The sequence below is a fragment of the Rhinopithecus roxellana genome, chromosome 1, assembly GCF_007565055.1.
Source record: "Rhinopithecus roxellana isolate Shanxi Qingling chromosome 1, ASM756505v1, whole genome shotgun sequence".
Lineage (NCBI taxonomy): Eukaryota > Metazoa > Chordata > Mammalia > Primates > Cercopithecidae > Rhinopithecus > Rhinopithecus roxellana.
This window is the reverse complement of record NC_044549.1, coordinates 54468283-54490334: the sequence shown is the minus strand read 5'-3', so window position 1 is coordinate 54490334 and position 22052 is coordinate 54468283. Positions and strand designations below refer to the sequence as shown.

General features: G+C 53.5%; 2 protein-coding genes across 3 annotated transcripts; one reads left to right on the top strand and one right to left on the bottom strand.

Moving 5' to 3' along the window:
• The first annotated feature begins 4005 nt into the window (after positions 1-4005).
• LOC104663721 (aminoacylase-1) lies at positions 4006-9877 on the top strand. 2 transcript variants are annotated; one of them, XM_010365040.2, is made up of 15 exons: positions 4018-4318; positions 4732-4843; positions 5892-5956; positions 6046-6150; positions 6537-6631; positions 6944-7020; positions 7105-7194; positions 7288-7344; positions 7673-7746; positions 7832-7881; positions 7994-8138; positions 8241-8309; positions 9211-9290; positions 9443-9503; positions 9587-9877. In XM_010365040.2, exons 2-15 carry the CDS (start codon positions 4750-4752, stop codon positions 9749-9751), a joined length of 1227 nt encoding a protein of 408 aa, XP_010363342.2. In that variant the 5' UTR covers positions 4018-4318; positions 4732-4749; the 3' UTR covers positions 9752-9877. The 2 variants fall into 2 exon arrangements, with proteins under 2 accessions (XP_030788929.1, XP_010363342.2); XM_030933069.1 differs by lacking the exons at positions 7832-7881; positions 7994-8138 and having other exon boundaries at positions 4006-4318; positions 9587-9871.
• A 3134-nt stretch (positions 9878-13011) lies between these two features.
• Positions 13012-15410, bottom strand: RPL29 (ribosomal protein L29). The gene is made up of 4 exons (XM_010365039.2): positions 15264-15410; positions 14805-14849; positions 14423-14487; positions 13012-13520 (listed from the first exon to the last, which is right to left on the bottom strand). Exons 2-4 carry the CDS (start codon positions 14839-14841, stop codon positions 13155-13157), a joined length of 468 nt encoding a protein of 155 aa, XP_010363341.1. The 5' UTR covers positions 14842-14849; positions 15264-15410; the 3' UTR covers positions 13012-13154.
• Positions 15411-22052: the final 6642 nt, after the last annotated feature.

Sequence of the window (22052 nt, the reverse complement as noted above, 5' to 3'; positions counted from 1 at the left end):
CGCGACCTCGGCTCACTGCAAGCTCCACCTCCTGGGTTCATGCCATTCTCCTGCCTCAGCCTCCTAAGTAGTTGGGACTAAGGCCCCCGCCACCATGCCCAGCTAACTTTTTGTATTTTTAGTAGAGATGGGGTTTCACATCCGCCTCCCGGGTTCAAGGGATTTTCCTGCCTCAGCCTCCCAAGTAGCTGGGACTACATGCCTGCGCCACCACGCCTGGCTAATTTGTGTATTTTTAGTAGAGACGGTTTCACCAAGTTGAGCAGGATGATTTTGATCTCTTGACCTCGGGATCTGCCTGCCTCGGCCTCCCAAAGTGCTCCGTTTACAGGCGTGAGCCACCGTGCCCGGCCTAGACTGGCTTACTTTACATTGAACCCGTACAGCAGTCTTGTGATGGATGCCAGGTCCCACTAGCAATGCAGAAACAGGCTCCACTGGCCAGGCGCAGTGGCTCATGCCTGTAATCCTAACACTTTCGGAGGCTGAGGCGGGCAGATTGCCTGAGCTCAGGAGTTCAAGACCCAGCATGGGCAACATGGCAAAACCCCGTCTCTACTGAAAATACAAAAAAATTAGCCAGGTGTGGTGGCATGTGTCTATAGTCGGGAGGCTGATTCTAGAGAATCACCTGAACCCAGAGGATGGAGGTTGCGGTGAGCCGAGATCACGCCACTGCATTCCAGCCTTGGACGACAGAGCAAGACTCTCTCAAAAGAAGAAAAAAGAAACATGTTCCACTAATATAGTTTGCCCTAGACAGAGCTTGGAGGCGAATGAGTCGAGACTCAAGAACTGGAAATTTGTGCTTCCTGAGCACAAGGCAGATTCCATGTACAAGTTGGAGGCTGAAGGCAGCAGCTGGGTGTGATCTTAAGCCCAGTTGAAGCCCTGACCTGGCCTCCCCCTCAGACTGGCACTTGGTAAAGGGATCACTTTTTTCATGGCAGGAACACTTTGGACCTCACTTTGGAAGTCATCAACTTGGTGGCCTGTCTGGGCCAAACCACCTTCAGAACACAGAACCTGCTCCAGCTCCCTTTCAACCCCATGTCCACCTGACACGCCTTGGCAAGGGGCAGTTGTCCACCCAGAGACTGCCAGGATTACAATCAAGAGCTAGCAGCCCCAGCCCTGGTTGGGTAACTGAAGCCTCCTAGGGCCCTACATGGACTGCCTAGGATCAAATGCTACCCCCTACCCCTTCCCAGCTTCATTATGTTCAATATTTTCTCACCAGTGAAACAAAGATCATCATAATATCTACTTCGGAATTAGGAGATCACATGCCATGGGCTGCACCTGCTGCTGTAGCATAACAGCACCCCTGTATGAGTTTCTACACTGTCCAAGGCTGGTTTTGAGGATTAAGTGCAGCTGGGAAGTGCCCACCTGGTGCCTTCTATAGGAAGCCTCCACAAATGCTTACTACTTTACTACTTGCTTCACTGACTGCCAAGGATGAAGACCTCTATGTGAAGCAGCTGACTCGGGGGCACAGCAGGGTCAGAACCAGCCATGGGAGTAAAGCAGTGCCACCACCATCTGCCTTCCTGGGTCCCTAGCTGTTGGGGGACTAACATAGCCCAGAGCAGTGGATGCTGACCAGGTGCACCGAAAGAACCCAGGTCTGGGACACCTCAGGCCGGAGTGCAGGGCTGCTCAGCGGGGCCCCTTCCCCTCCCTCGGAGTACGCGTTAAGACCTCATGAGGATGTTTATGATTTCTCCCTTTGGGCCAGGCGCACTGGCTCATGCCTGTAATCCCAGCACTGGGAGGCTGAGGCAGGCGGATCACGAGGTCAGGAGATCAAGACCATCCTGGCTAACACAGTGAAACCCCATCTCTACTAAAAATACAAAAACAAAATTAGCTGGGTGTGGTGGCAGGTGCCTGTAGTCCCAGCTACTTAGGAGGCTGAGGCAGGAGAATGGCGTGAACCCGGGAGGCGGAGTTTACAGTGAGCCGAGATCGCGCCACCGCACTCCAGCCTGGGCGACTGAGCAAGACTCTGCCTCAAAAAAAAAAAAAAGGAAAGATTTAGCCAGCATTGGCTGGGCACTGTGGCTCACGCCTGTAATCCCAGCACTTTGGGAGCCAAGGCAGGCAGATCACAAGGTCAAGAGATCGAGACCATCCTGGCCAACACGGTGAATTCCTGTCTCTACTAAAAAAAAATACAAAACATTAGCCGGGCGTGGTGGCAGGTGCCTGTAGTCCAGGTTACTCATGAGGCTGAGGCAGGAGAATGGTGTGAACCCGGGAGGCGGAGCTTGCAGTGAGAGGAGATCATGCCACTGCTCTCCAGCCTGGGTGACAAACCGAGACTCTCTCAAAAAAAAAAAAAAAAAATTAGCCAGCATTGGGCCAGGCAGCAGTGGTTCACGCCTGTAATCCCAGCACTTTGCGAGGCCGAGGTGGGCGGATCACAAGGTCAGGAGATCAAGACCATCCTGGCTAAGGCTAACACAGTGAAAACCCGTGTCTACTAAAAATACAAAAAATTAGCCAGGCATAGTGCATAGTGGCGGGTGGCTGTAGTCCCAGCTACTCAGGAGGCTGAGCCAGGAGAATGGCATGAACCCAGGACTTGGAGCTTGCAGTGAGCCAAAATCTCACCATTGCGCTCCAGCCTGGGCAGCAGAGTGAGGCTCCATCTCAGAAAAAAAAAAAAAAAAAAAGAATTAGCCAGCATTGGCTGGGCACAGTGGCTCACATCTGTAATCCCAGCACCTTGGGAGGCCAACCAGGTGGATCACCTGAGGTCGGGAGTTCAAGACCAACCTGGCCAACATGACAAACCCTGTCTCTACTAAAAATACAAAAATTAGCCCAGTGTGGTGGCACGCACCTGTAGTCCCAGCTACTCTGGAGGCTGAGGCAGGAGAATCACTTGAACCCAGGAAGGCGGAGATTGCAGTCAGCCAAGAACAAGTCACTGCACTCCAGCCTGGGCAACAGAGTGAGACTCTGTCTCAAAAAAAATAAATAGCTAAATAATTAGCCAGCATTGTTATGAGTTAAAGTCTATTTGCCCGCATGAATAAATAGGTAAATAATTAGCCAGCATTGTTATGAGTTAAAATCTAGTTGCCCACATGACAGAGTGAGACTGTATCAAAAAAATAACTAAATAAAGAATTAGCCAGCATTGTTATCAGTTAAAGTTCATTTGCCCCCATGTTATGTGTGAGCAGCCAAGACTTAAACCTCAGGAAAGGTGGGACAGAACCCCTCCCCCCAGCCTGCCTCCTTGGCCTAGAGATTTAAGTCTTTGTCTCTCACCCTTCCCCAAGCTGACTCAGCCCCTGGAGCAGAGGGCAGAGCTGGCTGGGAGTACAAAGGGCAGCTGGGGCACAAGTGGGCAACTGCAGCTGTGGCCTGCAGGGGGTCAGTGGTACACCTGTGCCTGTTTAGCCTCCCGCTCCGGTGGCTGCAGAAGAGCCAGTTTCCTCACACTGTCATCCAGGGTCACATCTGCATCCACTCACACTGACATCATCACACCCACCCACCATCTCACACGTCCCATACACAGTCATACCCACTGATAGACTGCACACGCAGTGGCACGCTCACACCGTCACACGTGCTCTTGTCCATGCGTTTATTCCCATTTCTGGCACAGTGTCCGGACTCGGCATGGCCAGGGGCATAACCTCGCAGGAAGTGGAGCTCACAGTGTGGGCAGACAGATAATGACCAATAACTTCAGTACAAGCGGAGCTGAGGCGTTAGGAGGACGTCCCCGACGGGCTGAGGCCTGCACAGGGGACTGCACAGGGGAGCTGTTGCCAAGGATCGCAGGAGCGCAGGCCTAGGGCTTTACAGCTCTGCATCTTCAGAGCCTCAGGGCGGACCCTTTTCCTCCCGCCCTATCCGGGGGCTAAAGGAGGAGGCGTCCTTAGGGGACAGGACCTTCCTGAGCTCCGGGGGCAGGAGTGGCAGGCGTGTGGGGCGGGGCGGGGCGGGCCTGTCAAGGCGGGGCCAGCCCGGAGCTCGCAGCTCACCGGGCGTCGCTGGTTGCCGCGGCCGCTGCCCGGGGGCGGGATCCGGATCTAAGCCTCCAGTAATCCCGCTGAGGCCCGAACCAGAGGCGGGCGGGGACTTCCGCGCCGACGCGGCCGCGGGCGCTGGGACGGCCCTCACTGGCGGTCTTTGGGCTCCGCCCCGACATCCGGCCCCGGGCACGTGGTGGGCGGACCGGGGCGGTCCTGAGCCTGCGACCTCGCAGGGGACCTCCCAGGACCCTAAGTCCAGGCCACAGTCAGGGGCGGGCGCTGGGAGGCGAGCGTGAACTCAGCGACAGGAGAGTGAGGTGGGGGCCCTGGGGAGGGATAGAGGGACTGGGGCTCCGTGGCTTGAAAGCCGGGCAATTGGGAGGCGTTGGGTTTTTTGCTGTTGTTGATTTTTGAGGGATGAGGGAGTACAAGTCTGGGTTCAAACTTCGCTCGGCTACTCTGAGCTGTCCTCGAACCTCTCTGAGCCTCTCGGCTTTCTCCTCTGTAAAGTGAGCATTCTGAGCACAAACTTCATGGGGCTCTTTTGGGGATTAAATAAGGAAATGTGCTGGAAGCGGACAGCCCAGAGCCTGAAACAGAATGGGTGCTCCTTAATGGGAAATCCTACCCCTGTGGGAAATCCGGGAGCCGCCCTAGGGACGGGCTGTGTGCAGGAGCGCACCGGGTCCAGGGACTGGGTGGGGTAGTTAGCCATTCACTTTGCCCCCAGCTCACCACGCGCAGCGCCATGACCAGCAAGGGTCCCGAAGAGGAGCATCCATCAGTGACGCTCTTCCGCCAGTACCTGCGCATCCGCACCGTCCAGCCCAAGCCTGACTATGGTGAGAAGACGGTGGTTCCAGAGCCTGTGACGGGGCCTAACGGACGGGGACTGTGCTCTAAACCAGCCTCCAACACCTGTCACCCAGCTGAGCCCCCCTCTGCTGTCCCACATGGCTCCCCAACCCCTCCAGTCATTGCCCAAGTAAATAGACTGAGGCAGCCCCTCCAGGTTATGGAGGAATCCTTTCCCCAGACGCTCTGCTGCTGCCCAAGGTTACTCCTGGCAGCTGGTTAAAGAAAAACTTCACCTCACTCCCCAGGGCAGGAGTGGTGGGGGAAGCCTCAGGCAGCCACAGGGGAAGGAGAAGCCCTCCAGAAGCCCACTGAGGCTGGACAAAGGCCACAGCCCTTAGGGGATCAAGCTTGGTGGTTAGGGCCTGGGAGGTGGCTCCTGCCTTTTATCCCAGCACTTCAGGAGGTTGAGGCTGGCAGATTGCTTGGGCCCAGGAGTTCAAGACTGGCTTGGGCAACATGGCAAGACTCTTGTCTCTATAGAAAAATACAAAAATTAGTCAGGAACGGTGGCGCACCTGTAGTCCCAGCTACTGCGGAGGTTGAGGTGGGAGGATCGCTTGAGCCTGGGAGGTCGAGGTTGCAGTGAGCCGAGGTCGCACCGCTTCACTCCAGACTTAGTGACAGAGTGAGACCCTGGCCCAAAAAAAATAAAAAAAGAAAGAAAGAAAGGAAAAAAAAAAAAAACCTGGTGACTGGGAATTATGTACGTGGGTCCAAATTCCTCCTCTGTGATTAATCAGCTGAGACATGGTGGGTGAATCTCTTCGTGTCTCTGTGCCATAGTTTCCCATAATTAAGGAAGATAACACCTTCCTGCAACCCTGGACGTCCCCCTGGCCTTCCAGAAAGGGTCACTGACTAGCCAAAAACATCTTCTTTCTTGGGGATGGAAATGCAGGTGTCTCTGAGGGATATGGAGTGTGTTGGGGAGGCAGCAGCCCATTTCTGGGTGTGCTCCCTTCTCGGGGCTGCCTGGGCTGGTGGGAAGCTGTGGGTAGGCAGAAGCAGCCCCAAGACACTCTGTGCCTCCAGGAGCTGCTGTGGCCTTCTTTGAGGAGAGAGCCCGCCAGCTGGGCCTGGGCTGTCAGAAAGTGGAGGTGAGCCTGGGGCCCTAAGCAGGGAAGGGAGGTGGGCCTGGGCACTTCCTCACCCTGCTCAGACCACCTCCCCTCCTGACCATCTCCAGGTGGCACCTGGCTATGTGGTGACCGTGTTGACCTGGCCAGGCACCAACCCTGCACTCTCCTCCATCTTGCTCAACTCCCACACGGATGTGGTGCCTGTCTTCAAGGTATGAAAGGGGCTGGGGCAGTGGGCATTGCAGACCTTGGGGACAGATGTGATGCAGACCCCAGGATCCAGCCTCACAGAGGGCATGGTTGTGGTCCCAGTCCTGGCACTAACTTTCAACATCCTTATGACATTACACCACTCAAGCAGCCTTCGTCCAGCAACAAGATCTGGGCCAGAGTGGGGTAGGGACTAGAGGGTGGGAAGCAGGAGACAGCGATGGGGGATGACAATCAGCTTCCTTCTTCAGCCCCTGTCTTTCCTCCCCCACCACTCCACCTGTCACTCCAACCCTATGGTGGGCTCCTAGGGAAGGGACACTGTTGACCAGAGTGGATTAATGGCTAAGTTGGAGGTTTGGGCCCCTCTTCCCATCCCTGTCCCCAGGAACATTGGAGTCACGACCCCTTTGAGGCCTTCAAGGATTCTGAGGGCTACATCTATGCCAGGGGTGCCCAGGACATGAAGTGCGTCAGCATCCAGTGAGTGTCCTCCATTCCCGCTCCTCCACAATGTCCCCACTGGTCTAGTGGATTGACCCAGGACCTGGAAGGGTGATTGGAGAAACTTAAGGCCAAGGGACACCTTGACCCCTTGGACAGGAATTACTGCCATGACCATTGCATCGATAGGGAGATGCAGCCCAGAGAGGAGCAGGGACTTTCTGGAGTCCCTATCAGGGTGTGGCAGGGTAAAGTCCAGGGCACACACAGGACTCCAGCCTGCTGGCCCTGCCTGCCAGGCCAGCCTGAGCATCTGGTGGCTCCCCCAGCACCTGGCTTATGCCCCCTCAGGTACCTGGAGGCTGTGAGGAGGCTGAAGGTGGAGGGCCACCGGTTCCCCAGAACCATCCACATGACCTTTGTGCCTGGTAGGAGTGGTTCAGATACCTCTGGGAAAGGGGAGGGTGGAGATGGGGTAGCCTCCTCATCTCATGGCCCTGCTGCTTTTACAGATGAGGAGGTTGGGGGTCACCAAGGCATGGAGCTGTTCGTGCAGCGGCCTGAGTTCCAAGCCCTGAGGGCAGGATTTGCCCTGGATGAGGGTGAGCAGGTTGGCAAGCCGACGAGCAGCCAGGCAGGAGGCTGCTAGTGGGGACTGGGCGGCTCCACCCTCTGAACCCCATTTCCCTCCTCAGGCATAGCCAACCCCACTGATGCCTTCACTGTCTTTTATAGTGAGCGGAGTCCCTGGTGTAAGTATGAGCTTGGAGGGAGGGCTCACTCTACAGGTGGGAGGCTAGGCCAGAAAGGGCACGGTCCTATGAAGGGTTGCACAGCAAAAGTTGAGGCCTGAGAAGGCCTCGAACCCAGAGCCTCTGCCTCCCAGCTCTTTGCTATCTGAGCTTCTCTGAGGGCAAGCCCTGACTGGGCAGAAACAAGCTCTACGCTATGGGCCCTGAGCGGGGACAGGACCCTGCCAGAGCAGCCTGAAATGAGGGGGAGACCTGGGTCCACCCCAGGGCTGATTGTGTCTCCAGCGCCTCATACTGAAGACACTCCCTTCCCCCTATACCTCCCCAGGGGTGCGGGTCACCAGCACTGGGAGGCCAGGCCATGGCTCGCTCTTCATCGAGGACACAGCAGCAGAGAAGCTGGTACGTGGCACCCTGGGAGGGAGTCTGGGAGTTCAGGAGGCTCTATCTTAAGACCACTGTCCCATTTAACCTCATATTCTCGTAGCACAAGGTTGTGAGCTCCATCCTGGCATTCCGGGAGAAGGAATGGCAGAGGTGAGGCAGCCTGGGAAGCGGTGGGGTGGCTCTGGGAGGCGGTACCACAGAGGATAGAGTCTGAGCCACTTCTTTTATCTGTTGCTGCTGCTACCCTGTCCCCGCACCACAGGCTGCAGTCAAACCCCCATCTGAAAGAGGGGGCTGTGACCTCCGTGAACCTGACTAAGCTAGAGGGTGGCGTGGCCTATAACGTGGTACCTGCCACCATGAGCGCCAGCTTTGACTTCCGTGTGGCCCCGGATGTGGACTTCAAGGTGCCACCTCCACCTGGGTTTGGAGGAAGGATCCTGGGTCCTCAGTCTTGTCCTAGAGGCCTCTGGAAAGCCTGAGGGATCAGCTCGTCTCCCTTCCCTTAGGCTTTTGAGGAGCAGCTGCAGAGCTGGTGCCAGGCAGCTGGCGAGGGGGTCACCTTAGAGTTTGCCCAGGTATGGACTTGGGACATGTGATGGGGGAGTGTGGGAGCTGGGGGAGACCCAAGTGTGCAACAGTGGAGTGTGTGCTTGGTGTGTCTGCATATGTCTGGGCATTTCTTTATCTGTGATAGACACATTTTATTCCAACAAGCATTAGTTTGTAGATGCTACTGTGGGTGCTGGGGAATGCTGTGGGGAATAAAATTAGGCACAGTTCATGCCCCTGTATGGTGATACAGGGAAATATAAATCAAATATTTATATGATATTACTTTTTTCTGAGAGAGTCTCACTCCGTCACTCAGGCTGCAGTGCAGTAGCACAATCTGGGCTCACCTCCGTCTCCCGGGTTCAAGCAATTCTCGTGCCTCAGCCTCCAGAGTAGCTGGGATTACAGGCACCTGCCACCACGCCCAACTAATTTTTGCATTTTTAGTAGAGACAGGGTTTCACCGTGTTGGCCAGGCTTGTCTCGAATTCCTGGCCTCCAGTGGTCCGCCCACCTTGGCCTCGCAAAGTACTGAAATTACAGGCATGAACCACTGTGCCCAGCCGTACTTTTATACAATACATGTGGTACAGGAAAGGGTGGCCCCTTGCACTCTGAAAACCTCTAACTGGAGTATCCAACTAGTCTGAGAGGTCTGGGGGAGCCATCCTGAGGAAGGGGCACTTGGGCTAGGATCTGAAGGATGGCCCAGGAGGTCAGTAGATGGAGGGTGGGAACATCCCAGACCGAGGACATTTGAGGGGCTGAAAGAGGATCTGTGGCGGGACTGGCCACCCAGATGTCTGGGTAGGTGAAGGAGTGTGGGTCGGGAGGTGTTCTGTGCCAGGCACAGCCCACTCTATGGGAAATAGGGCAAGATGCCCAGGCCCATGTCCTGATCCTGCCATCCTTCCCGTCCTTCAGAAGTGGATGCACCCCCAAGTGACACCTATTGATGACTCAAACCCCTGGTGGGCAGCTTTTAGCCGGGTCTGCAAGGACATGTGAGCACACTGGCCAGCTCTCCTCACAGCCCAGCCCCCTACTCCTCTCCTTCCTGCTGCCCCCTCCCTTTTCCTGCCTCTCTCCCACCTTCCTTTGCCCCTTCAATTCTTCCCTTTCTCCCTCCCCATTCACCAGGCCCTTTCTCCTATAGGAACCTCTCTCTGGAGCCTGAGATCATGCCTGCTGCCACTGACAGCCGCTTTATCCGTGCGGTGAGCCACTTGCATGTAGTGCCTGGGCAGTGGACTGGGCCTGAGGCTGGCTTTCCCTTAACGGCTCCTCCTCGCCCCTGCAGGTGGGGGTCCCAGCTCTAGGCTTCTCACCCTTGAACCGCACACCTGTGCTACTGCATGACCACGATGAACGGCTGCATGAGGCTGTGTTCCTCCGTGGGGTGGACATATACACACGCCTGCTGCCTGCCCTTGCCAGTGTGCCTGCGCTGCCCAGTGACAGCTGAGCCCTGGAACTCCTCAACCTTTGCCCCTGGGGCTTCCATCCCAACCAGTGCCAAGGACCTCCTCTTCCCCTTTCCAAATAATAAAGTCTGTGGACAGGGCTGTCTCTGAATTACTATCCCCAAGGACACTCGTGGAGCAAGAACTTTCCTTTACTTGGGGACATGTTACCATCTCCATTTCACAGATGAGGAAACTGAGCCTGGCTGTGAGCACTTCCCCACTACCCCACACTGCTCTGTGCCCCTTGATACAGCACACCCATTCAGTACCATCCAGCCATGTCTGTGCCTAGCAAGAAAGGGCCACAGTTCCTATCTGAGTGGCCACCATACTTAGTTCTGACCTGTCACAGATTCCATTCCCATCCAAGGGGGATACAAAGGACCTCAGGAACCACTCCCATCTTCCTGGGTGTACATCTGGGATCCTAAGACAGGACCAGAATAGGACCAGCTGGGCCCCTGCCAGATGAGGGGCAGGCAGAGGGCCAACGGTGACTGCTGGCTCTTGTCAAAACCTGTACACCCTTGTATTGGCGGCAGGGGCCCTGGTAGACTAGGTCAGTTCATCTTAGGGGCCTCAGCACCCTGGATCTTTGTGTGCAGCGGCCTAGGAAGTGGGTTTCCATGTCAGCCTTGCTAGGACCCCAGGCTTTACCAAGAGTAAACTAGTAAACTATGGCCCCAAGAGCAGAGCCTCATCTAGCCAGATCTGCTCTATCCTGTTCTGACTTTCCTGAGCATGGGGCAGGGGAGATGGGTGGGTTGGGGTGGTTGGATTTTTTGTTTCTAGTTGTAGCCAGAAGAGAAGTCCAGAGCCTGGCTGTGGACTACAGACTTAGTGCTAATAGAAATAACAATGACTCCTGCTCACAGTTGACAAGGAGCCAGCACTTAGACTGGTTTTTTTTTTTTTTTTTTTTTTTGAGGCAGAGTCTTGCTCTGTCCCCTAGGCTGGAGTGCAGTGGCGCGACCTCGGCTCACTGCAAGCTCCACCTCCTGGGTTCACGCCATTCTCCTGCCTCAGCCTCCTAAGTAGTTGGGACTAAGACCCCCGCCACCATGCCCAGCTAACTTTTTGTATTTTTAGTAGAGATGGGGTTTCACATCCGCCTCCCGGGTTCAAGGGATTTTCCTGCCTCAGCCTCCCAAGTAGCTGGGACTACCTGCCTGCGCCACCACGCCTGGCTAATTTGTGTATTTTTAGTAGAGACAGGGTTTCACCAAGTTGAGCAGGATGATTTTGATCTCTTGACCTCGGGATCTGCCTGCCTCGGCCTCCCAAAGTGCTCCGTTTACAGGCGTGAGCCACCGTGCCCGGCCTAGACTGGCTTACTTTACATTGAACCCGTACAGCAGTCTTGTGATGGATGCCAGGTCCCACTAGCAATGCAGAAACAGGCTCCACTGGCCAGGCGCAGTGGCTCATGCCTGTAATCCTAACACTTTCGGAGGCTGAGGCGGGCAGATTGCCTGAGCTCAGGAGTTCAAGACCCAGCATGGGCAACATGGCAAAACCCTGTCTCTACTGAAAATACAAAAAAATTAGCCAGGTGTGGTGGCATGTGTCTATAGTCGGGAGGCTGATTCTAGAGAATCACCTGAACCCAGAGGATGGAGGTTGCGGTGAGCCGAGATCACGCCACTGCATTCCAGCCTTGGACGACAGAGCAAGACTCTCTCAAAAGAAGAAAAAAGAAACATGTTCCACTAATATAGTTTGCCCTAGACAGAGCTTGGAGGCGAATGAGTCGAGACTCAAGAACTGGAAATTTGTGCTTCCTGAGCACAAGGCAGATTCCATGTACAAGTTGGAGGCTGAAGGCAGCAGCTGGGTGTGATCTTAAGCCCAGTTGAAGCCCTGACCTGGCCTCCCCCTCAGACTGGCACTTGGTAAAGGGATCACTTTTTTCATGGCAGGAACACTTTGGACCTCACTTTGGAAGTCATCAACTTGGTGGCCTGTCTGGGCCAAACCACCTTCAGAACACAGAACCTGCTCCAGCTCCCTTTCAACCCCATGTCCACCTGACACGCCTTGGCAAGGGGCAGTTGTCCACCCAGAGACTGCCAGGATTACAGTCAAAAGCTAGCAGCCCCAGCCCTGGTTGGGCAACTGAAGCCTCCTAGGGCCCTACATGGACTGCCTAGGATCAAATGCTACCCTCCACCCCTTCCCAGCTTCATTATGTTCAATATATATTTTTTTTTTGTTCAATATTTTCTCACCAGTGAAACAAAGATCATCATCATATCTACTTTGGAATTAGGAGATCACATGCCATGGGCTGCACCTGCTGCTGTAGCATAACAGCACCCCTGTATGAGTTTCTACACTGTCCAAGGCTGGTTTTGAGGATTAAGTGCAGCTGGGAAGTGCCCACCTGGTGCCTTCTATAGGAAGCCTCCACAAATGCTTACTACTTTACTACTTGCTTCACTGACTGCCAAGGATGAAGACCTCTATGTGAAGCAGCTGACTCGGGGGCACAGCAGGGTCAGAACCAGCCATGGGAGTAAAGCAGTGCCACCACCATCTGCCTTCCTGGGTCCCTAGCTGTTGGGGGACTAACATAGCCCAGAGCAGTGGATGCTGACCAGGTGCACCGAAAGAACACAAGTCTGGGACACCTCAGGCCAGAGTGCAGGGCTGCTCAGCGGGGCCCCTTCCCCTCCCTCGGAGTACGCGTTAAGACCTCATGAGGATGTTTTATGATTTCTCGCTTTGGGCCAGACGCACTGGCTCATGCCTGTAATCCCAGCACTTTGGGAGGCCGAGGCAGGTGGATCACGAGGTCAGGAGATCAAGACCATCCTGGCTAACACGGTGAAACCCCATCTCTACTAAAAATACAAAAACCAAATTAGCTGGGTGTGGTGGCAGGCACAGCTACTTAGGAGGCTGAGGCAGGAGAATGGCGTGAACCCGGGAGGCGGAGCTTGCAGTGAGGTGAGATGGCCTCACTGCACTCCAGTATGGATGAGGGGAGACTTGTCTCAAAAAAAAAAAAAAAAAAAAAAAAAGAATGATTCCTCCCTTTGCTGGGCAGTTTACACAGTCCAGCAAGCAATGTGCCGGAGCTTACCAAAAGCCCCCAATCATTTCTCATTCATTAGGTCCTCCTCTTGCACTACAGGGCCCCATCTCTTGAGTCCCACCCACCCCTTACCAGCCACCACCCACAGACTCATGTCTTCTCCCACACCAACAGATGGAGCAACCAAACCCAGTCCCAGGATCATAGACAAGAGTCCCAGGATCATAGACAGAGGCTAACAAATCCTGCCTCAGGTTTATTTGTACAAACAGCACAGGAGGACCACAGCGCCATGCAGATGGCAGCCCGGAGGTGGGGATGGGGGGTCGCACCAGTCCTGTCCTCACGTTGGCACACAGAGATACCTACTCTGTAGCCTTTGTAGTGGCCTGGGCACCTTTGGGAGCCTGAGCTGGAATTGAAACTGGAGCTGCAGCCTGAGCCTTGGTTTGATCCTTGGCCTTGGCCTTTGGCCGGCACAGCCGGAGCCCCTTGGCAATGCGAGCACGAGCACGCTTCCCAAGCTTGGGGTGGGCAATGTAGGCAAGTCGATCAAGCTTGCGGCTGACACCCTTTGGGATCTTGGGCTTAACCTCCTTGGGCTTTACGAGGGCCTTGACAGCCTCGGCACGTGCACTCATGGCCTTGGCATTGTTGGCCTGCATCTTCTTTAGGCCCTTCTTGTTGTGCTTCTTGGCAAAGCGCATGTTCCTCAGGAACTTGGGGTCCACCTGAAAAGCAGGAATGGTACAGGTGGCAGCATGTGGGTCCCCAAGTCTCTCGCTGGTGCCTCTCTCCATAGGGGTACCCAGTATTCCAAAGACAGCATCAAGTCAACCTCAAATGTGGAAATACCCAACCTCTTGAAACTATTTCCAGAAGAAGTGTACCACCACCCCAGGGAGCCAATACTCCACCTGGGTAATGCTGTGCAGACCTCCTTCAACAACAAAATTACAAGCCGCTTTGCTGCCCTGTCTGCCAAGGTTGCGGGGTTTCAACTTCCTACAGCAAGGGTTCCACCAAGTTTTTTCCTGACATCCCCTCAGGGACACCCGCCCTCCCATCTTTAGAAGAAGGTATCAATTAAATACCAAGTCTGGTCTAAAAGACTTATAGCCGAGGCAGAATATGGGGAAACTGAGGCACAGAGTTTGTGATTTACTCCACAGAACAGAGAGCAAAAGGGGAGGAACAGACTGGGGACACGCTCAGCTGTCCCCTAGACCCTCCAGCCTTCTCAGCTAATTCTTAGAACTCCCTGACACAGGAAGAGAAGCTGACCCCAAGTACAGGACTGGGTCAGATCGAGGTCCTAAGGCTGGTCAGTGTGGGAATGTGCCCTGCACACGCTCAGAGAAGGCCACTCCTTACCCTAAGTGCCACTGCCAAGCAAGGGAGATGGCCAGGAGGCAGGTTATGCCCTGACCAGAGGGTTACACTTCAGGCTGGGGAAGACCAAGGAAAGCTTTATTATGGGTCTGGTAGGGTAGAAAAAGGAATTGCAGGCTTTGGGTAGGCCAGTTAGGCTCTGCTCAGGCAGAAGCCAAAGTAAGAGAAAAACTACATGAAAGGCCTTGACTGTGCACCTGGAACCAAGAAAAGACACTTCCATGTGATTCAGTGCACTCACCCCCTTAAGAGATTCGTATCTTTGTGATCGGGGTTTCTTGATACCATTTCTGTGCCATTTTCGGGCTGTGGGAGAAAAAAGGGAATTAAGCCAAAAAAGAACTTTCCTATGATAAAGACCACCCAACATCACAGCTGGCAAGTCTGGGAGAACCAACGCTTCCTACAGCAGCTACGCTTCAGATATGGGAAACCCTTACTACTAAATGCAAAACACTGTGTATCTCAAGTGGATCTCTAAACCTATAACCTTAAAGTTATTACTGGGTGAAATCAATCAGCCTCAGGCCCACAGTGGAAACGTGCCCCTTCATCCCTGCCCCAGTTTGCCTGAACCAGTCCTTGCCAAGGTCTGGGATGTAGACAGGGCCGGAAAAACTTACACTGGTTGTGTGTGGTGTGGTTCTTGGACTTGGCCATGTCTGCACCTAGAAGACAAAAGTGGAGATCAGGGTTAGGGGCTCTCCGGGCTGGGCCACCTCTGCCCCCCCCCCCGCCCCATCTGGTGGAACGTGAGACCAGAAGCCAGAAATGAGTCTGCAGACAGAGGATGTGCACCCTCCACCAGTCTCGACTTACTCTGCACGACCCGACGCCAGTCCCCGCCTCCCAAACCTAGGTAATGATGCCCTGAAATCAACTCCTTACCTCCGGAAAGCTGCGTTCCCCAATAAAGTGGTTTTCCCTGCCATTCCCCTCTTAGGACCTAGAAACACCATTCCCACCCCACAGCCTTCGCTCCCCACACACACACAGTCGGTCACCCGTCCCCTCCGCAGCCTGCGCCCCGCCGCCGCTCGGAAGTTGCGGATGGCATTGGATGCCGCGCGGCCAACACTCACCTTTAGCCGCTGCTCCCGAAGCTCCTAGAACCGGAAGAGAAAGGGGTTGCGGTGCAGCACGGGAAACAGGGTCAATAACGCCGGAAAGTACTACTGGAAACTCTTCCCTCCGCTCCGGGAAGAAAAGTTCCGAGGCCCGGAAGAACCAAGCCGGACGTGGAGGCGGTGCTACGACCTTGCCTCCGCCCCCTTCAGGCTACCTCTTCACCTCTCTGTTTCTCCAGGACCTGGCTCTTAAGCCTTATTCAAGATCCTGAAAGAGAAAGAAGTCCTTGAGGGATCGATGTTAGGCAAGGAGATCCGTGTTCTTTTTTTTTTTTTTTTTTTTTTTGAGACGGAGTTTCGCTCTTCCACCCAGGCTGGAGTTAAATGGCACGATCTCGGCCCACCGCAACCTCCGCCTTCTACTGCACCTGGCCGATCTGTGTTCCTAAAAGCACCCCTGTAGTCCCAGCACTTTGGGAGGCCGAGGTGGGCGGATCATGAGGTCAGGAGTTCGAGACCAGCCTGGCCAACATGGTGAAACCTCCATCTCTACTAAAAATACAAAAAAAAAAAAAAAAAAAAATTAGCTGGGCGTGGTGGCACGCGCCTGTAATCCCAGCTACTCCGGAGGCTGAGGCAGGAGAATTGCTTGAATCTGGGAGGTGGAGGTTGTAGTGAACCAAGATTGCGCCATTGCACTCCAGCCTGGGCTTCAGGGCCAGACTCTGTCTCAAAACAACAACAACAACAACACCTGACAACAACAACAACAACAAAACACACCTCTTTCGTGGAGAAGGAGCAGAGGGGAGGAAGGAGAGAGGGCCTGAGGGAGGACAGTGGGAATGCAGAGGAGTGGACAAGGAAAGAATAGACTGGACTTGGGACACAGAAGATGAGGGAGAAGAAGGAGGCAAGGATAGCCCCTGTGTCTTTGGCTTGACAACTGGGTGAATGGTGGGGCTGTTTACAGAGATGGAAGATTGAGTGGGGAGCAGGGGTTTGTTTTGTTTTGAGGGGGAATGATGAACCAGATATTTTTGTTGGATGCATTAAATGTGAGGTGCCTGTTGGACATCAGAATTGAGTAAGCACTGCCCCTAACAACTCTGTTGCCCTCTCCACCTCTTCCCCCTATAGTTCGTTTTCCACACAGCAGTGGGGCTTGGGGACTTGTTTTAAGATACAAATCAGATCCTGTCCCTTAAATCTGCAAGGACATCCCCTTGCATTGAAGATCAATTCTTTACCCCACTTGACCCTGACAACCGCTCTTTTTCATTTATTTCTCTCCAAACCCATGGGCTTTCTTTCGTGCCAAGCACAGATGTGTATTCTGCCTCAGGACCTTTGGACTTGCTATCCCGGCCACCTGGACTGCTCTTCTCCCTGCTTTTTGGATGGTGTGCTCTTTCCTATAGAGGCCTCCCTGGACTCCACTATCTAAAATAGAGAATCTCTGCCTCATCTCATCAGTTATTCTGTGTCCTCTCGTGGTTTGCTTTCTTTTCTTTTTCTCTTCTTTCTCTCTCTCTTTTTTTTTTTTTAAGATGGAGTCTCACTCTGTGGCCCAGGCTGGAGTGCAGTGGCGCGATCTCGGCTCACTGCAACCTCTGCCTCCTGGATTCAAGCGATTCTCCTGCCTCAGCCTCCTGAGTAGCTGGGATTATGGGCGCACACCACCATGGCCAGCTAAAAGAATTATTTTTAGTAGAGACAGGTTTTCACCATGTTGGCCAGGCTGATGTTGAACTCCTGACCTCAGGTGATCCGCCTGCCTCAGCTTCCCAAAGTGCTGGGATTACAGGCATGAGCCACCGCACCCGGCCATGGTTTGCTTTCTTTATAGAACTTTCCCATACTCTAATTACATTGTTTACTTACTTGTGTATGTATCCATTATCATAGGAGCCCTGAGTTTGGGATTGGTTTGATCACCGTTTCCCACTACCTAACTCAGCACAGTGTAGTTAGAGCAAGAGCTTAATAAACACATGCCCAGTGAACATTCCTTGACAAGCCCGGTTCATGGAGTGACAGACGCATACTGCAGAAGTTTGGGTAGTGAAGGGGAAAGGAGGTTGTAGAGGCAGGACATGTGGATGACTCCTTACCGAAGCATTCCTGAGAAAGGGGAGAGAGATCTGGCAGATGTGAGTTGGGAGAATGAAAAGCAGGCTTATATACTGATGGATGACCTGGTGCCAAGAAAGAAACAGCAGAGCCCAGAGGAGAGTGTCTCTGCAGGAACAAAGTCCTTGTGGGGTGCTGAGCACAGGTGGAGAACCTGGTGGGCAGAGGTAGGGACTGCAGGAGGTGGGGGTGGTGTGATGCCTGACAGCAAGTCAAGTCTTCAGCTCAGGAAGTGGAAGAGGTAGCTCTGGAGACTAGGACAGGGAAGAGGAGGTCTGACTGCCACACCCTTGAGAAAGAGAAGCCAGCAGGGTAGAGGCTGACAGCAGGGGCTGCGATGACTTTATTTACTTTTATTTTCTTTATTTATTTTATTTATTTTGAGACAGAGTTTTGCTCTCATCGCCCAGGCTGGAGTGCAGTGGTGCGGTGTTGGCTCACTGCAACCTCCACCTCCTGGGTTCAAGCGATTCTATTGCCTCAGCCTCCTGAGTAACTGGGATTACAGGCACCTGCCACCATGCCCGGCTAATTTTTGTGTTTTTAGTAGAGATGAGGTTTTACCATGTTGGCCATGCTGATCTCGAACTCCTGACCTCAGGTGATCCACATTCCTCAGCCTCCCAAAGTGCTGGGATTACGGGGGTGAGCCAGTAATCCATGCCCAGCCTGTGATGACTTTAAAAGAACCAGGCTGCCCTGCTATTCCAGGCCTTCCAGCTGGGAAGCGACTCCCACAGCTCCTAAAAAGTGAGTAGTGACTTGGTTTAGCTAGACTGTTAGGACAGAGGCAGAAAAAGCAGTGAGCAAAAAGTCACGGTCTGATGGGGGGAGGCGGATTCAGTGATGGACGATGGCCATGCAGTACCACTGGGGCTGTGTTAGGGATTGGCCCAGAGTGAAATCCCAGCTATTAGGCAAGGGGGAGTCAGTGACAAGAATGAGGAACTTTGGCTGTGACTTGACCTGTTCAGGAGCCAAAGTGGGCCATGACCTGGAGCCACTGACCTGTCATGCTTTGCTTTTCTTTTTCTTTTTTTTGAGATGGAGTTTTCCTCTTGTTGCCCAGGCTACAGTGCAATGACCTAATCTCAGTTCACTGCAACCTCCGCCTCCTGGGTTTAAGCGATTCTCCTGGCTCAGCTTCCTGAGTAGGTGGGATTACAGGTGCCTGCCATCACACTTGGCTAATTTTTGTATTTTTAGTAGAGATGGGGTTTCACTATGTTGGTCAGGCTGGTCTCGAACTCCTAACCTCAAGTGATCCACCAACCTTGGCCTCCCAAAGTGCTGGAATTACAGGCGTGAGCCACCATGCCTAGCCCCTGTCATGCTTTTCAAAGTGGGATGGATGATAGGGCCATCCATGTCTATAAAGATAGTATTCTTTCTAGGAATAGTTTTCTTTATTTCTCCCTTCTTTCCTTTCTTCCTCCCTCCCTTCCTTCTTTCTTCCTCCCTCCCTTTTTCACTCCTTCTCCCTTTCATAAATGGAAACTTACACTATATGAACTCTTCTATAACCTGATTTTATGCATTTAATCATAAGTTGTGGACATCTTTCTCTGCTCATGAAAATCTTTTGTAATCCTAATCTATTTTACATATTTTGAAACATTATTTTGAGAAGAGGTCAATAAATATCACCAGATGTCAAAGGAGTCTCTGGCACACACTTACAAAAAGGCAAATAACTTAACCTTTCTTCTAGGGTTGACACACTCTAACCCTTCATGAGTGAGTGGTTCTTGCCCCATCTCAAATCTGCCTGGAGGCCAGGGTCCATTTGCCTCCTCCATGGAGTAGCCTTGGGCAGAGCCACTATCTGGACTCAGCAAAGCATCAGCCAGGTCTCTCTCAAATGCCTTGGGCACAAGGCAGAGAAAGATGTGAGCCTGGGTGACAAGATAGGGCTGGATAGGGCTGGAAGTGATCAGCCCAACCCATGTGACCTGCAAGGGTGTTGTCCAGGCCTTGTCCAGACCCATCACCCAGTTCAAAGCCCAAGTAGAATCCCATAGTGTCTCCTCAGCAAAGTGATGGGGTTGGAGACACCTGGGGTTGTTTTTGCAATTCCTATCATAGTCCCAGGAGTATGTGGGGACCTGATACATGTTTGAGGAATTAAATGTGCACATTTCAGAAATCCAGGAAGATGACAGAATCAGGGTCAAGAAGCCAGTTGGCCTGGAGGGATTTCTCAGAGATAAGAGTCAGCTCTTCTCCTGGACCCAGAGCCTTGCTTGCCAAGCCTCAGTTCCCAGCGTAACATGGGGATAAAAATAGTAATTATACCTCCTGGGGTTAAACTGGAAAATTTGAGTAAAGCACTGAACACTATGTTAAGTACACAGTAGGTGCTCAATCATTGTTAGTCCCATCCATGCATCTTCCCCACAAGGCTTCAGGGGAGGGAGACAGGGCTTGGGGAAAGAAAATCAGTGGCAAGTGGATGCTAAAAATAAGGACAAGATCCAAAGAACAATAAGCAAAAGCCAAGGTGGAGGAAAGTGGCGTTCCTCACGGGGCTGGGGCCCCTCAACCTCTGAGGTTCCAGAGAGACAGGGACTACCAGTGTTTTCAGGTAAGACGGACTGTGAAGGTTATCAGAACCAGGGTGTTTTATCTGGGTGTTTTACCCCCACAAGAGAGAAGTGTGGGGGGGCAGATGGGCTTTGGAACTTTGGATCTGCTTAGAACTTTCTGAGGGAGGGACTACCTGATTCTGTGTGTCCCTAGAAGACAGAGCCGTGACCGAGGACAGTAAATGCCAGCTTCATGGACAAGGGGCATTTTTGCTATCAGAATTCCCTCCAAACTATGGGCTGCTCCCATAGGCAGTGAGCTTCCTGATACAAGGGTTGTGCCAGCAGCGACTGAATGACCTGGGGTTGGGGGTTTAAAAATGGATGGAGGGAGCCAGCCATGGTGGCTCATGCCCGTAATCCCAGCACTTTGGGAGGCCTAGGCGGGTGGATCACTTGAGGTCAGGAATTCGAGACCAGCCTGGCCAACATGATGAACCCCCGTCTCTAGTAAAAATACAAAAAATTAGATGGTTGTGGTAGCAGGCACCTGTAATCCCTGTTACTTGGGATGCTGAGGCAGGAGAATTGCTTGAACCCAGGAGGCGGAGGTTGCAGTGAGCTGAGATCGCGCCATTACACTCCAGCCTGGGCAACAAGAGTGAAACTCTGTCTCAAAAAAAAAAAAATGGAATGCAGGGTTGGAAAATAGAGTTAAGTTCACTTCCCACCAGGAACTTGGGATTCAAAGCTCCTGGTAGAAGGAAAGGGCGATGGGCTGTATGCAACGCCAGGCTGGTGCTCCAGTATCTGTCAGAAGAGAGTCAGTTCCAGCAGAAACTGGAAGGTGCGGCCTATTCCTCAGGTCATCGCGCACACGCACCTCTCGGCCCCAGGCCTGATCACCCTCTGGGGGCGCACCTGGCCCACCCAGCCCAGGAGTGAGCCGGGATGTGAGCCTATCGTCCGCAAGGGGGCAGAGTGGGATCGCGGATGGAGTCTGGTGCTGCAGCTGGGCTATAGACAGGCACCGTGCCGCTCCCCTCCGGCGGGAGACTCTTGCAGCCTCCCAGGGCTTTCACAGCTGCACTTCTCAGCACCCTCCACTGCCCCCACCTCCAGATTCAGTGCGTGTCTGTCCATTTTGAACAGGTTCTCTAGGCTGGGTCAGGTATCCCTCAGCTCCAAGTTCCTGGTGGTGAGGTGTCTTCACCCAGAGAGGGTTCAAGGTAGAGGAAGTAGAGCCCGTGGTCATCCCTGGGCACAGACCATCCTGGCCCATTTTGGAGTTACCCAAGGGCCATGCCTCTTGTGGGTTAAAGGAACAGGCTTTGGCATCAGACAGACTTGGTTTTCAATTCTGATTGCCACTTACCAGCAGAGCGACGTCACTTCTTGGAGCCTCGGCCTCCTGCCACAGTGGAGGCAAGTAGCATCAGGGCTGAGCAGGCAGGAAGCCTCCCGGAGCTTCACTGTGCATTCCGGAGGCCTACAGTTTTGATTGTGAGACTGCACAGCAGCTTTTGGAAGGGGTAGTGTTTTTATCACCCCACTTCACAGATGGGGAGATGGAGTCCTTGGGCATGACTGGCTAGAGGTCCCAAAGCCAAATGGAGAGCTACTGCAGTCCAGACACCTACCAGAATCTGGGGGAGCATGAGGTGGTTTGTACCCAGTGAGGCCATGGAGGGGCCTTGTGACAGTGACTGCCATGTGATGGGAGAAGCCTGTGGCCTCTATGGTCAGTGGATGCCCAGAGTGAGGGCATCCTCTGTGCCAGCCCCTGCCTCTGCCAGACACACCTGCTCCATCCAGAGCAGGCCTAGAAAGGAGGTGGTAGTGTCCTTGGGTGGAGGGCAGGCTACTGCCTGAGCAGGCCTGGGCTGGGGTCACTGGCCTCAGGCAGCCAGGGACTGGCCAAGTATAAATGGAAGAGAAGTCCAACAGCACAGAAAACTGACCTGCCAGGAAGGGTGGAAGGGAAGGGACAGGGTAGGTAGGTGACATGAGGGTGTTGGATAGGGCTGGATGGAAGCCCCAAGTACCTCTCCCCACTCCTGTTCCCAGCCACAAAAAGAGGCTACGGAGACTCCCTTTTAACAAAGAGCATCTGAAAAGGAAGAATGAAGCTGAGGGTTGGGAGGGA